This window comes from Peromyscus maniculatus, chromosome 7 (genome assembly GCF_049852395.1).
Source record: "Peromyscus maniculatus bairdii isolate BWxNUB_F1_BW_parent chromosome 7, HU_Pman_BW_mat_3.1, whole genome shotgun sequence".
NCBI classification, from domain to species: Eukaryota; Metazoa; Chordata; class Mammalia; order Rodentia; family Cricetidae; genus Peromyscus; species Peromyscus maniculatus.
The window spans coordinates 72,500,298-72,515,160 of record NC_134858.1 but is presented as its reverse complement, the minus strand read 5'-3'; the positions used below and the strand labels follow the sequence as shown (position 1 = coordinate 72,515,160).

Genomic DNA, 14,863 nt, shown 5'->3' with positions numbered 1-14,863 from the left:
GTGACCAAGGCTCCAGGAAAACCCTCTGAACTCAATCAATCCGAAGGATTAGCTTGAAGACTGGAGTAGAAGTGAGAAACTTAATGTTTAGGTGTGAAAAGCTATGAGTAAAATTCAGCTCTTAAGAAAGCAAAAACGCCGGGCGGTGGTGGCGCACGCCTTTAATCCCAGCACTCGGGAGGCAGAGCCAGGCGGATCTCTGTGAGTTCGAGGCCAGCCTGGGCTACCAAGTGAGCTCCAGGAAAGGCGCAAAGCTACACAGAGAAACCCTGTCTCGAAAAACCAAAAAAAAAAAAAAAAAAAAAAAAAAAAAAAGAAAGCAAAAACAGGGGCTGGAGAGATGGCTCAGAGGTTAAGAGCGTTGACTATTCTTCCAGAGGTCCTGAGTTCAATTCCCAGCAGCCACATGGTGGCTCACAACCATCTGTAATGAGATCTGGTGCCCTCTTCTGGCTTGCAGTCACATATACTGTATACATAATAAATAAATAAATCTTTAAAAAAAAAAAAGAAAGAAAGAAAGAAAGAAAGCAAAAACAGAGCAAGGCACCATCACCACCACCTCCAAGGGGGCGGAGCAAACACCATCACAACCCCCAAGGAGAGGCCTATCTTGTGAGGCTGGCAAGGATTGGTCTCATTTGGGATGTGATGAAAGTTAACAGGGACACACATCAAAGCACTGGGAAACAGAAGGACCCGGACTCATCAGAGGAAGTTGTCACTCAGGGAATCTGCTGGTCACTCAGGGAATCTGCTGGTATCCTAAAGGATATAGTTTTGCCTCCTTACAATTTGGGCTAAGAATTATGCTTTCATCCATGTGTCACAGATGCCTGGGCTTACACTGGGGGCTACACAGCTCTGATTCACCGCTGTCCTCCCTGCACTAAGCCCACGTCATACCACTTCTCTGTGTTCCAAGTAAAGCATCGGCCTTAGGATATCGCTCTGTCAGACTGAAATGCTTCAAGTAGATGGTATCCTTTTCACTGTCCTTTGTGGAAACATCCCCACTGCCTGGTATTGTTATTCCACAGCCCATGCAGAAAGAACTTGGAGGCAGTTGCTGAGAGAACACTGTCACAGAAGAAAGCAAAAACCCCTTTCAGAACCACATGCTCTAGATTTAACTGAGTGCTCAGAGAATAGTCTGTGCTAAAAAGGCAACCATCTACTATTCTAGTGCTGTTTTGTTTTGTTCCAGCCTTACTAATCCCTGATAACTGGCACATAACTTTCCAAAATTATCCTTAAGCCTAACCTAATTTAGTCTTGCATTTTTACCTCGTGGGAATATGGTTACAGCATAGGCTGGTCCCAAAAAACACACTCAGTCCTTTCAACATTCACCCCTCTGCCACGTGCGCGACCCTTCACTCCTTAGCACTCTCAGCATTCACATTTTCCACTGAGTGTGTGTTTATATGCGTGAAACCTAAAACTCCTGGAGAAACACAAAAGATAATGGGATACAGACGTGCTTCTAATTACCGCACAGAGCAACTGCAGCTCAGCTGGACCGTCTTAAACAAAGATGGAGGAAGGTGATATTCTTGCAGTGGACCTCCATTTCTAGAACAGGACCTTTTCTGCAGAGTTCAGATGGCAGCCTAAGGCCGAAGGAAGTGTTCTTTGGGCGTCCTGCAGCTCAGAGCTGTTCCAAAGTGGTCTTCTGTGCCTGACTCTTTGCCACAGCTCACCCAGAATGCAGAAGTCAGTGCAAACAATGGGTTTTATCAGGACACTGTGGCACATGCCACCATCTCCTTTGAGGCTACAAAACCCACACAGGTGTTCAAAACCTATATTTTTCTTACATGCATGTCTTAAAATCCTTACTCAGTCTGTCTTAAGCCTGAATTTTGTGTCTGTGAGCATGTGTGTATATATATGATATATATGTATGTGTATGCACATGAGTGTACACTCGTGTGAGTGTGAGAGTACCACACCAGAGCATGCATGTGGAGGTCAGAGGTCAACTTCAGGTGTCAGTTCTCAGCTTCTGCCTTTCTCTTTTGTTGATGGTTACTGCTGCGTATACCAGGCTAACTGGTCCATGAATCTACCTCGTATCACAAGAGTTGCAGATGCATTACTATGCCCAGCTTTACACAGGTTCTGAGAACCAAGACTCAGGTGTTTTACTCTCTGAGCCTTCTTCCTCGGCACTGTTTTGATTTTTGAAGTCCAGGCTGAGGTTGAATTCACTATGTAACCCAAGTTGACTTTTAACTCCTGCCTCTAACCCCAGGTGCTGATTACAAGTATGAATCACTCACGCCATATTTTTGCTGTTTTGGTTTGTTCTTTAAGACAGGGTCTTGTTAAGTGGCCCTAGAGGGCCTGGTACTAGCAACGTAGCTCGAGTGGCTTTGAACTTGTGGCAACCCTACTGCCCCATACTCCCAAATGCTGGGATTACAGCTTCTGAAAGGCTGTGTTCCTTTTTCACCAAGTGCAAAGTAATCCCTGGGCCTGGTACAGACAGCGCCTAGCAGAACCACTGGACTCATCGACAGGGAAAAGATGGGCTTTGATGGAAGGCATCAGCTTCCTTTTTAAATCTGCTTGCTTCTTAGCTCTCAGTAAACTACGTGGTCTTCAGCAGGTTGTAAGACTAACTGATGTTTATGTTTCTGTGAATCATCTCAGCACTAGAGCTGGGTGTAGCTCAGTGGTGAAGTATTTATCTTGCATACACAAGGCCCTGGGTTTGACCCCCATCTCCCCACCTCCACCCCCACACACACACCAAAAAAAAATCTTAGTATTAAAAGAAAACATACAAGTGAGGATGGGACTCATACTAAATCTTGCCTTTAACACAATAAAATTATCATAGCTCAAAACAGTGAAAATATTGTAGTCATTAAAAATCTTGTGAATGAATTAATCTTTTAAAAGAGCATTTTCTGAACATTTTCACTTTGAAGTTTGAGTTTTCAAAATTTAGCCTCACAATAGCACCCAAGTTCTATTCTGGAAGTTTCTGCACTCTTGAGACAGTCTTATTCGACTCATTTGTGATATTCACTTTCTGGCTCCTGGACAGCTGGCAATGGGAGGCAACACCAAGGTCACTCTACTAAGTTCCTGCTGAGGAACCCCAAAGAGAAACAAGTGACTACCCGGAGGCTTGACCCAGAGGTCAGAGCAGCTAGACATTTGCAGAGCGGGGCATGCACAGCACAGGCCACAGCAGACTGCCCTGAGCACGGCCTTGCCTTCCCTTCCCTGACTTCTCTTGCTCTCTAGACCCACTGTTTGAGGTTAGCTTCTGACAGCCATCTTCTCTGATTCCCTTTTCTGATTTAGCCCTCTTGTCCCTTTCCAAAGCATGACACAGCTCAGAAAATCAAGAAATGTATCATTTCTATAAATGTGAAGCTTGGGGCAAAGTCTTAACTGAAAATTGACATCTACCTAATCCTGAGAAAACTTGTTTACACTTGGGGATTTATGTCAGACGTCACTGAGTGTTTAACTGAGCCATTAATCTGGGTACTTTTGTACACTTTTTCACTGAACTCACTACAGAAGAAGAGCTGGTGTCCATGGCCCACCAAGGCACACCTCAGACCCCGAACCTCCACAGGAAGACAGGCTGGATCATTATCATTATTGCCATCACTAGTTGAGACACTGTCTCACGGTGTGGCCCAGGCTGGTGCTGAATTCACAATACAAGTTGGAGAACAGGGCATGTATAACCAGCTGCCTCAGTTCCCTCTTATTCCACACAAAAAACTCCTAGCAAAATCTGAGGCCTGACTGGTTATTTTTGATATGCTTATTATTTCCTGTAATTTGTAATTTCATTGTTCCAGTGTGCACCATTACTCCCTTTGATGTTCAGAATCTGCGAATGAGAACAAGAAGGTAATAATTCCAGCTTCCCTGCCAGCAGTCCTTGGCTGCCAGTTTCGTAACACAGTCTTGGCACAAAGGATTATATAACCAGACCCAATTAATATCACTAACAGGTATATCTCCCTAGTCTCTGACTTTCCACAGTGACGTCTCAAGGCTAAAATAAGACACACTCTGTTCTTACAAAAGCATCAAGTCTATATAGCAGCACAGTTGATGTGTGAAACTGCTCAGCAACAGCCTGGGAGCGGCCATGCTGGAGGCCGGTCTTCAACATGGGAGGCTGAGGCAGGATGGCCATCTCAGACTGGAAATAAACGACACTGTCTCAAGGAAAACAGAGAGAGAGAGAAAGAGAGGGGGGGGGGGAAGGAGGGAGGGAGGGAGGGAGGGGGAGAGAGAGAATGAGAACGAACAGGAGGGGAAGAGAGAAGAAAATGGCCGACCACCTGCCCGTCTAGCTGACTGTGTAAACCAGTCTTCCTTGGATTCAGGCTACCGATAGGAAGGAGCTTCTGCAGGGGAGAGCTGAAGGTTTATCACGAAGCATTTAGGCGGACATTTAAAGGACAAAGAAGCAAACATCTGTGGTGACACCTAGAACAGAAATGATTTCACAGGCCTAAACTAAAAAGTCACCACCGCCAGACTGGTACCCATCTGGCCCAAAAGTTTACATAAGAGAATTTAGGAACCCGGCTGGAGAAGGGGCTCGGTGGCAGCATGCTTCCCTAGCTTGTCCACTTGGCTTAAGCCCCGGCACCACCACCAACCCTCCTCCTTCCAACAACCAGGGACAGAATTTAGGATTAGGAAATAAGATGTATTTACGGATCACAGCTTACAGATTTCAAAACATGCAGGCACATTTCTACATCACTGTACTTGATAAACAGAACTGTGCTTGCTTCAATAAAGCAAAGTGCAAAGGCATAGAGCCAATTTAAGATCTGACACAGAAGGCAGGGGAATTCCTCCCATCAAATAATAAACTCAGTTGAACTAGCTAGCAACACTGCTCTAACCACCGGTGTCTAGCTGTCCGTCATCCAGAGATTCTGACAGTGAACAGGATTCTCAGTGCTCTCAGACAGAAAGCATCTTCAGATGCTCAGCAAGGACTCAGTGGACGGATCTGCCAGGAACATCCCTGTTGGATACAGCGAAGCCTATGTGACGAGGACGTGTGATCAGCTCTGTCTGTGGCCCTGTGTTCTCCCATCTTGTACAGCACATGAAAACAGCCTGCACCTAGAGTTCAGTTCATTCTTAGGAAGTAAACCAAAGGGAACTGGAGAGAGGAACAGTTTAAGTAATGCTCTGGGGTTCTGATTGTGTAATTTAGACAATGGAATTAGCAGTTGATGAGAATGAGCTCAAAAAGAGAAAACAACCAGGTTGACCCCAGGTGGTCATTTTCTTCTTCTTTTAAACACAGGGTCTGGCTCTGTAGCCCAGGCTGGCCTCTAATTTGTGAGTCTCTTGCCTCAGCTTTTCAAGTGCTGGATTACAGGAGTGTGCCACCATACCCAGCAAGCTTTTACCCTGACACAAATATATGTATTGTTAAGAATAAGTAACAAAAGGCACAAAAGCACCAACATGTTTTAAGTTGTTTACAAAGGAAAGAAACATTTTTTTCCTCACTTATCAAAAAATGCTGATACTGGTTGCTATGACTTTCTAATTACAAGGACTTTTTGAAAAGAAAACAATCCTTTTCCAAAGAATGTTTATAAAGATTAAAAAGTTCAGACACAAGTCTCAAAATGAATTAGAAAGGGATGACTTACACAACTACATAAAAGAAAATGTGATGGTTGACAAGGTAGCTCAGACACAGTGCTTGCCCAGTGTGCACAAAGCCTGCCTCTGATCCCTAGTACCACAAGATAAAAGCAAAACCACATCCAAAACCTGTATTAGTTACAGCTCAACACTGACTGCTCATCAAATGGGAAATATGCTAATTGTCCTGCCCTGCTTTAATTAGCTCAAAAGAGCCATCACCTACATCAATCATATAAATTTTAATTTCACAGTATTTGAAAAATTGAAGGGGGGCAGGGGAGAGTGGCGGGGTGGCACATGCCTTTAGTTCCAGCACTCAAGAAGCAGAGGCAGTAGGATCTGAGTTCGAGGCCAGCCTGGTCCACAGAGTGAGTTCCAGGACTGCCGGGGCTACAGAGAAAGCCTGTCTCAAAAAACAAAACAAAACAACAAAAAAAGAACAAACAACATTATATAGGACAGCATTTTCAGATCTCAAACACACTGTACCTTATACCCTATTCAATTACTAAATCAGTGTTGCTTAATTAATAATTTTTTAACATTTGCAATTAGCTCATCAGGTGTAGAATTATACTTAGGAGGCTAACTTTAGTCTTAAAATACTATTGTACACATTGATGGGTTGGCTTCAAAATCTCTTGCTCTATTTTCTAGATGACCATTTACCAGGTTTACTGGTGAATTACATCACTGTCTTCTATCTGAACTGCACAAAACTAGTCAAGAGACCTAATTAAGAGACTACATAATTTTGGGAAGCATCTTCATAAGTGCATTATGGATGGGCAGTATGGATCCCTTCCTGTCAAAAACCACTAGGCTAATCCCTGGTAATTTTGATCTCATTCAGAAATAATTAATTCAACTAAACATATATACCAGATTTTCAAAACACTCCTTGGCAGCTTTTGTTTTAAAATATATTCTGTGCACACAGCCAGGACTCCTGGCTAACCGCCCTCCCTCCCCATGTTCTCATTTCTATCACATTTTTCCTCATTAAAGTGAGCACACTGTATCTGGTTTCTTTTCTTCCCACTCATTGTTCAGATTAGCATTTTAATAATCCTTCAGGCAATGCTGTTCAAAGGAAACAGGCTATCTGAAGCAGAGGACAATTTGTCCCTACGTCCCATGACTCTCAAAGTCCAATCATATCCCTGGACCTGTTTATTAAAAATCCACGTAAACCAGCCGTACAAGCAACAACCACCCCAAACTGGCCGCTTGACAACAAAACCACTGAAAACACCTCATTACACACCTTGTCTTCGGAGCCCTTTGTTCCCACTGAAAACCATACTGGAAGCCTCCGGCTGTCAGTTGCTACACTGTCAGCCACGGAGGGATCCAGATGTCGGCAGCGGTGGAAAACAAGGGAGCAGAGCGGAGCGCAGCGCTTCCCCGGGCAGGCTTCTCACAAAGGCAGAGTAGGGCGCACATAGCAACAGTGCGCTCAGCTGATTGGACGCAGGCTGTGCTCAGCCTCACTCCTGGGTCGGCTCGCTTACTCGCTCGCTCGCCGGGCTTCCTGTCTACTTGGCAGCACGGTCATGTTTTCTTTGCTCCTCTTAAGAACTCAGCTGTGTTTAGGCAACTTGAAAGGGAAGATCAGTGAACTGACAATGACCAGCACGGGGCCCCAACACGTGTACTTCTAATTGCTCTTAAAAGACCAGAAGTGTGTAAGATAAAATTGATCTCTGGTTGGGTTGCACATAAAACCCAGAACAAAGCAGGGAAGTGAGGGGAAACATTTATTACCTTCCACTTCAAGTAAATCAGGTTCTCACCCAAGTGAAACCCTCAACGTGTAAATACAGAAATAGTAACCATGTGAATGTAGCCTGGACCTGAATCTACCTACTCTGAACTCAAAAGCAAACTCCTAGACTGGCACCACCGGAGAGGCACTGAACTGGCAGGTAGGGCCGCCTATCTTTTTGACCTCACAAGTCCCAGTGCCTTTAAGAGGCAAGAACAGGTTAACAGGTCGCTGAGTAAGATCCAAAAGGGAAAAGCCACAAGCTGCTTAGGGAACTCTTACAGTGTAGGAAGGAGGTAGGAATTTCCAGCATAGGTCTCTTGTTACATGAAGCAAGACACATATTCTAAATCCATTTACTTTTATCTTAAAAATTACCTGGACATGGGAAGGTACTGATAATTTTCAGGTTTCATGTATACTAGTCCACATCATCTCCACGAACATCAACAGCAAAAACACCTCCCCAGCTTGCAAAGCTGCTTGGATTTTAAATTTTTTAGTGGTGTTGCTGATTGAACCTAGGGTCTTGTGCTTGCCAGGCAATCACTCTGCCACTAAGACAGGCCCCAAACCCCTGTAAGTGCCTGGGAGACTCAACACAGGTATGAAGGGATAAACAGATCACAAATGGTTTTATTTCAGAAATGCTTTTCTGAACATCTATCTCATCAACCAGGCAGAGGGCTCTGGATGTTAAAGCAATGGAACCTTTTCTGAGTTCTTGGTGGCAGCTTTGCGGTCTGTAGAGCAGCTGCTGCAATCTGCTCTTACTGGGAGCTTTGTTTACCTCAAGTGTCCTAGGTGGGGGAGTGCAGGATGATGGAAACACTGGCCACTAAGCACCCCATGAGCACCACGAGGCTATTTTTACACGAGAGGCCACAAACAGCACGGCGTCAGGCAGTTTCATAACAGCCCCAGAATCCACAAGATTACCACCCCAAGGAAGCGTCTAGACTCCAGGGGTTCACAACACACAAGTAAACACAACCAAAGAGTTAAATCTAACCCTGTTGCTGGCTCCTCCACTAGGCATGGAGAGCTCCCAACTCTCCCAAGGAACAACACAGGGTATGCTTGAGAACACAGAATGAGCCCACGTCACAGGCAACTCAGGGGATGCTACTATAGAGAAGGCAGGGTTTTAAAGTCAGACCAAAGGGTTCAAAACATGAATCTTCTATTCACTAACAGTAGGAGAAAGAAAATTTCTAAGCCACTAAAAACTTCCCTGATGCAAGACTAGTCTCAAGCCCCCTCTAAGTACTGGACCTAAAATGCACATGGCTGCTGACAAATGACTGCTTTATGGGGTCTCCTCCGTTACACTGTATGCCCTTCAAATGGCAGTATCACATCTGCATGTTACAATTGCTCACCCAGCATCATGCCAAGTTGAATCCCACATGATTTAATTTTACTTCCAAACTACTGGAGATGAATAAAACACAAATGAATAGAGAGTATTATTTCCATTGCCCAGATAAGAAAACTGGTTCATCTAAGGGAATCACATTAAAAATCTGGATTAATAAATTTGTATTTCAAAATTAACTTTTTCTCATCTTTCTAAAACAACAACAACAAACCAGAAGAGCCACATAAAACATAGCTGAGCATGGTACAACACAACCGCAATATAAACATTCCAGAGGCTGATGCAAGAGGATCACAATATCTAGGTTATCTTGGGTTATTCAGTGAGGCTCTTATCTTGGAAATAAATCCAATACTAGTAACTCCTAGGTAGAGTGGGACCACTTCCTTTCAGTTACAGCTGTTGAGCACTGTAATTAACAGCTTATGCTACTGGGTGTTTACTGATACTATAGTATGGACTAACAGCATAAAGAATTCCCAAGCCAGGTGTACTGCACACCTATAATCCCAGCACTTGGGAGACTGAGGCAGGAAGAATCAGATTTTGAGGCCAGTCTGGGCTACATGAGACTCTGATCAAAATAAGTAAATAAATAACTACTAAACAAGAAAAAGGGAGAACTCAGAAAATACATTGTTTTTATTTAGTCAGATTATAAGTATAAATTAATAACCTTTTCCAAGAAGAGCATCACCTTGAAAAATAAAAACTAGCCGGGTGGTGGTGGCACACACCTTTAGTCTCAGCACTCGGGAGGCAGAGCCAGGCAGATCTCTGTGAGTTCGAGGCCAGCCTGGTCTACAGAATGAGATCCAGGACAGGCACCCAAACTACACAGAGAAACCCTGTCTTGGAAAAATCAAAAAAGAGAGAAAAATAAAAACTAACCAAACAAAGTTTACTTTACAAGGTTCCTCCCCTGTGCTGCTGGTCCAGTGCATCTTGAAGAGCACCTTCCGTCTTTCTGAAGGAGTCTTGCTTCTCCCTGGGTTGCTAATCTTAGTAAACAAAGCTATGATGGATATGCTTGACAGCGCGCGTCAACTCTGTAGATCTCCATCTGTAGGCCAAGAGTCTAGACACAGAGATGCTACACAAGGGCTGGCTTCTGTCCTTAGGTCTCTACCTCCCCCACACACACCTATACACACTTACACACACACTAGTATGCACTCACTCTATGTGGTCCAGTTCAGGAAGTTACTTTTGTTATCCTCATGCAAGGAAACTGACAGGAAAGCTCATCTTTTATAATGGTTTTTAAAACAATGTATTCATTCCAAATAGAAGAACGTCAAAAGCCAACTGTTTTAGATTATCTGTTTCCTGCTAGCAGAAATAACTGCTAAGATACTTTGGATACAAGCTTTGATACTTCTTGAACAAAAAGGACCTTTCAATGTGGGTATGTTCAGTAACTACCATGCATAGGGATATATTAGGGAGCCACTACACAGGAGCTGCCCCCCAACTTGTTACATATCTACCTCCTCTCACTCTCAGGCAGTTCTTATGCAACTGAGAAAACTGACTTGTTACCTGCCCAGGTAACCAGAGTCAAGTGGACAAAACTAGGGTTCTGATGGAGTTCTTTTTGTGTCTTATGTTTGAGCTTAAACATAGCTATCCTTCCCAGAACCTGAGTGTCGGGGGAAACTGAGGACTGAACTGAGGGCCTTGAGTATGCTGGACAAGTGTATTACCACAGAAATACAGCCACAGTTTTCTTTCTTTTTTTTCTTTTTTTGTCTTGCTATGTAATCCTGGCTGACCTCACACTCACTGTGCAACCAAAGTAGCCTTGAGCTTATAGTGACCCCCGGCCTCAGTCTTATAAGTGCTGGGATTACAGTTGCTCATCACATTGCAATTTTTACTTATTTAAATTGAGACAGGGTCTCAAAGTGTTGCCTACCCTGACCCTGATTTTACTGTAGCACACAGGCAGACCGTGAATGATAAGTAGTTACAATTACAGGCCTATGCCGCCAGGCTAGACAAATGTTTCTTATATACATGCATCCATCTCTATCCATAAGGCAAATACAGCCTCACACAAGGATACATTTTTTTTTTTAGGTTTTTCGAGACAGGGTTTCTCCGTGTAGTTTTGGTGCCTGTCCTGGATCTCACTCTGTAGCCCAGGCTGGCCCTGAACTCAGAGATCCGCCTGGCTCTGCCTCCTGAGTGCTGGGATTAAAGGCGTGTATAACCACTGCCCAGCAAGGATAAGATTTAAACAAAGAATGTTCACATTGGTGTTTTCTATCTACTAACCAATACTTGACACTACAGCAGCCTATTACACACCAAAGCTGCTAACAGGCTGCAAGGGCCAAGCCAGAAGGGGAGGATAAATGCAAAACAAAAAACCAACCAACCATCTATCTTAAAAACACCAGTCCTGACACAGGGAGCCTGGATGCAGCAAGACCATGAGTTGGACACAAAAGGGTCCACTGGTGCACCTTGCACTTCATGACAGAGGCCACTCCCTCCACCCAGGGGAGTGAAGCAAGTGAGGAGGAACTGACCTGAGAGCCCCAGATTTAAACTTGGCCTCCAGCCAGCTTTGTGAATGAAGTGCAGCTCTGGATGCTCCAGGAGCGGCCGGTGAACCAAACAAGACACAAGTGGGAGAGCCGCAAAGTGCTCCACTCTCTGCAACTTCCCACGTCGGACTTCTGAGACAGCCCAGGCAGGGAAGTGCAGGCACCTTCCCACTTCCCTCGTGGGGAAGATCACTTGGGGCAGATGTCCTAGCAAAACTACCTGAGCTTATTTATTTATAAAGTTATAAAAAATGATTTCTCTAATGCCACAAACCATCCAGCCCAGTGCTTGGCTTTCAAGCAATTCAAGAATGTTAAGTCTCTTCTTGGGCAGGGAGACACAGCTCAGTAGCAGTCAGTGCTTGTCCAGTGCCCTCGGATGGATTTCCAGAACCACCCAAGTATTTTAAGTTTCCTTACCTTTGGATACATGAGGTCCATGCTATCATAAAGGAATCCAGAGCCCCCTCCCAAAACACCTCTTCACATGTACACATACACACAGACAGACACATATAGACACAGACACACACTGACAGACACACACACAGACACATATAGACGTAGACACACAGACAGACACACAAACACACAGAGCAATACAGATAAATAACAAATGGATGAAGCTGATCTTGACTGTCAAAGGTTTCTATTCTTATTTTTTACATTGCTTAAACAGCATCACATATAATACCTTAATGATTTAAGTTGCAAGAAAGGTGACAAAATAGTTGAAATTCAACATTGTTAACAGTTATAGCTAAGTCTTTCTGAAAATTAAAAACAATAGCATGCTGTCGGGACAGTTTAGGGCTAAGTCAAGATGCCAGTCACATTCATTTCCTCTTCCATGCACACGCTGAGTTGTGTTTGCTGAGATGGTTTGAGTGGCAAAAGAGCACCTGAGATACTTGTTATTAAGAACCAACAGCATTTTTGACATAAATAATAAGAAGACTCAAAGGGACCTAATTGGCATCCTCATCTGGGCACGGTCTGGGTTATGACGACCTGGATGGGCTGCAGGAGCAGAGCCTTGTTTACAAGACCCGAGATCCTGGAGAGAAGAAAATGTTCTCGCCGGTTCTTTTGGCACCGTTCATACTACATTGTTTAAAATGAGCTAGAACAGGGGTTATTTTAATCTAAGCTACCGGGCAAACACTTTGTCTAATAATATCTGCACACACATTAGTCACATATAATAAGTGTCAAGATCAGGCATAAGAATTCTTTTTAATACCCTATAACACATGGTTAATTTCAGCATTATTACATAAAACGTGTGTCGAGGTGCACATGGATCCCCCTTTACTTCCTCACAGGTGCACTCTGGGGTTTGCTAATGGCCTGTTACTGCAAAGCATGCTACTTTCAAGTCAGCTAGAACCAATAAAGACCTTTTATGCTGATAAATCGATGTTTTTCCTGAAAGCTTTTCCATGGAGCTAAGAGCCCATAATTACCTGTTCTTCTGTTCCTGAAGCAGTATTTTGAAGATTAAGAGGCTGCCTAAAGAAACTAAAGCAGTTGGTGAGTGACAACTCCAAGCCCTATGCCTGTCACTGATGTATATACTGTCACCTTTATTAACAGGGGCTGATGTCAGTGACAGATTCAGTATGTTAAATTCTGGAAGAACCAGCCGGGCGGTGGTGGCGCACGCCTTTAATCCCAGCACTCGGGAGGCAGAGCCAGGCGGATCTCTGTGAGTTCGAGGCCAGCCTGGGCTACCAAGTGAGTTCCAGGAAAGGCACAAAGCAACACAGAGAAACCCTGTCTCGAAAAACCAAAAAAAAAAAAAAAAAAAAAAAAAAAAAAAAAAAAAAAAATTCTGGAAGAACCTTAGCAAAATTCAAGTAAGGTCAACAGTTACACAGACCTCCTGAGCCTAGTGTGGCGGCACACACTTGTAATCTCAGCACTAGAAGCCTGAGACAGGAAGACGGGGCAGGCAGCCTGAGGTCAGCCAGGGTTACACAAAAAGAAACAGGGATGGAGACACAGCTTAAGAGCAGAGGACTTTCCTAGCATGCACGAGGCCCTAGGCTCCTCCTCCAGCACTGCACTGTGCTGCACTAACTTATTTAGTTAACTAATTTTTAAACAACCACAGAGAGCAGATACTACAACTAATGTGTTGAAAAACAACCACGAAACCAAAACTGTCATTTAAAAAAGAAATATTTTTTTTTATTTGTGTAGTGTGGATGTGCTCAGAGGCCAGATGAAGGTGCCAGATCCCCAGCAGCTGAAAATGCAGGTGCCTATGAACCTCCTGGCATCAGTGCTAGGACCCAAAATCAGGTTCTCTGCAAGAACAGCAAGTGCTAGGAGCCACTAAAACATCTCTCTGGCTCCATTTTCTTTTTCTCACAAATAAGGAAAACGACATTAGCCATCACTGCATGCACAAAGGCTGACAAGTGATTTTGACAGCAGAGAGAATGTTGTCTCAGGGCAGCAATGTTGACTATTTATCTCTGAAATTATTTGAATATGCTTTAAAAAAGTGTGCTAATATCTTCATTTTATTTTTCAAGGTACCATATGAACATCCAAGCATAACAACACATGCCTGTAATCCTGGGACTTAGGAGGTAGAGCTAGGATGATCAGGTTAAGGCCACCTTCAGCCATGTAGGGAGTTCAAGGCCAAGCTAGGCAATGTGAGATCCTTCTAAAACACACCAAGGCTAACCAAATCAAACCCCTTACTGCATCCTGCCTACTCCTGTCTAAAGGGAGCGAAGGTACTCCTTCAAGGTGCTGTTGTTGACTAAGGAAGAGATGGGCATGTGAGTGGTTTATAAACACAATATAAAGCCAGTTCTGTGGTTGGAAGGAGAGACACAGCCAAGGGCTTGGATACACTCTCTTCCCTTGGAGAAGACAGGTTAAGGAAGCAAAAAAGTGCGGTCAGTATCTGGTCTTCCTTCAGTTCCTAGAGGAGGCCAGACTCTTCCTAAATTCAGCGCCTATGTACAAGACACCTTGCCCTGGAACATTCTGACCCCACTCCTTGCACAGCTCACTCCCTCTTGACCTCTGTTCTTTCACAGAGGTCTTAACCACGTTCTCTGACCTCAGCCTCTTTTGACCTGTGTACGTTTCTTTCAGAGCACCTGGAATATGTGTTCAACCTGTGTACTAAAGAGATGCTGACATTCACAGCAGTAGACAGAAGAACTACACACTGTTCAGAGTCAAGTTGTAGCTGGACACTTTCCACATCTTACCTCCACCGACTGCTACAACAGCCCTGTCAGGAAGGACGTCCTACAACAAATCTGAGACCAGCTGAGACCAGCTTTAATAGCTGGAGAGGTTACTTCTTTTCTCCAACCTTGTCCTCCCCACCCCTTCCCTCCCTCCCTCCCTCCCTCCCTCCCTCCCTCCTTCCTCCCTTCCTCCCTCCCTCTTTCCTTTCTTTCTGTCCCAGAACTCGCTCTGTAGACCAGACTGGCCTTGAACTCACAGAGATCTGTCTGC

General features: G+C 44.2%; 1 protein-coding gene across 7 annotated transcripts in view; it reads right to left on the bottom strand.

The window, feature by feature from the left end:
* Atosa (atos homolog A) overlaps positions 1 to 14,863 on the bottom strand; it is a 76,168-nt gene that overhangs the window by 46,228 nt on the left and 15,077 nt on the right. For 3 of the 7 annotated variants that reach the window (XR_006074213.2, XM_076576693.1, XM_042281277.2), the window contains exon 3: positions 907 to 1,080. The exons of 3 other annotated variants lie outside the window; for them this stretch is intronic. Coding sequence is in view for 3 of the 4 variants with exons in the window: in XM_076576693.1 (XP_076432808.1) it covers positions 907 to 1,080 (174 nt within the window). In the remaining variant the exon portion in view is untranslated. Of the gene's footprint in view, positions 1 to 906; positions 1,081 to 6,934; positions 7,218 to 14,863 lie in introns of those variants that run through there. One more of the 7 variants, XM_006973755.4, reaches the window with a different exon arrangement.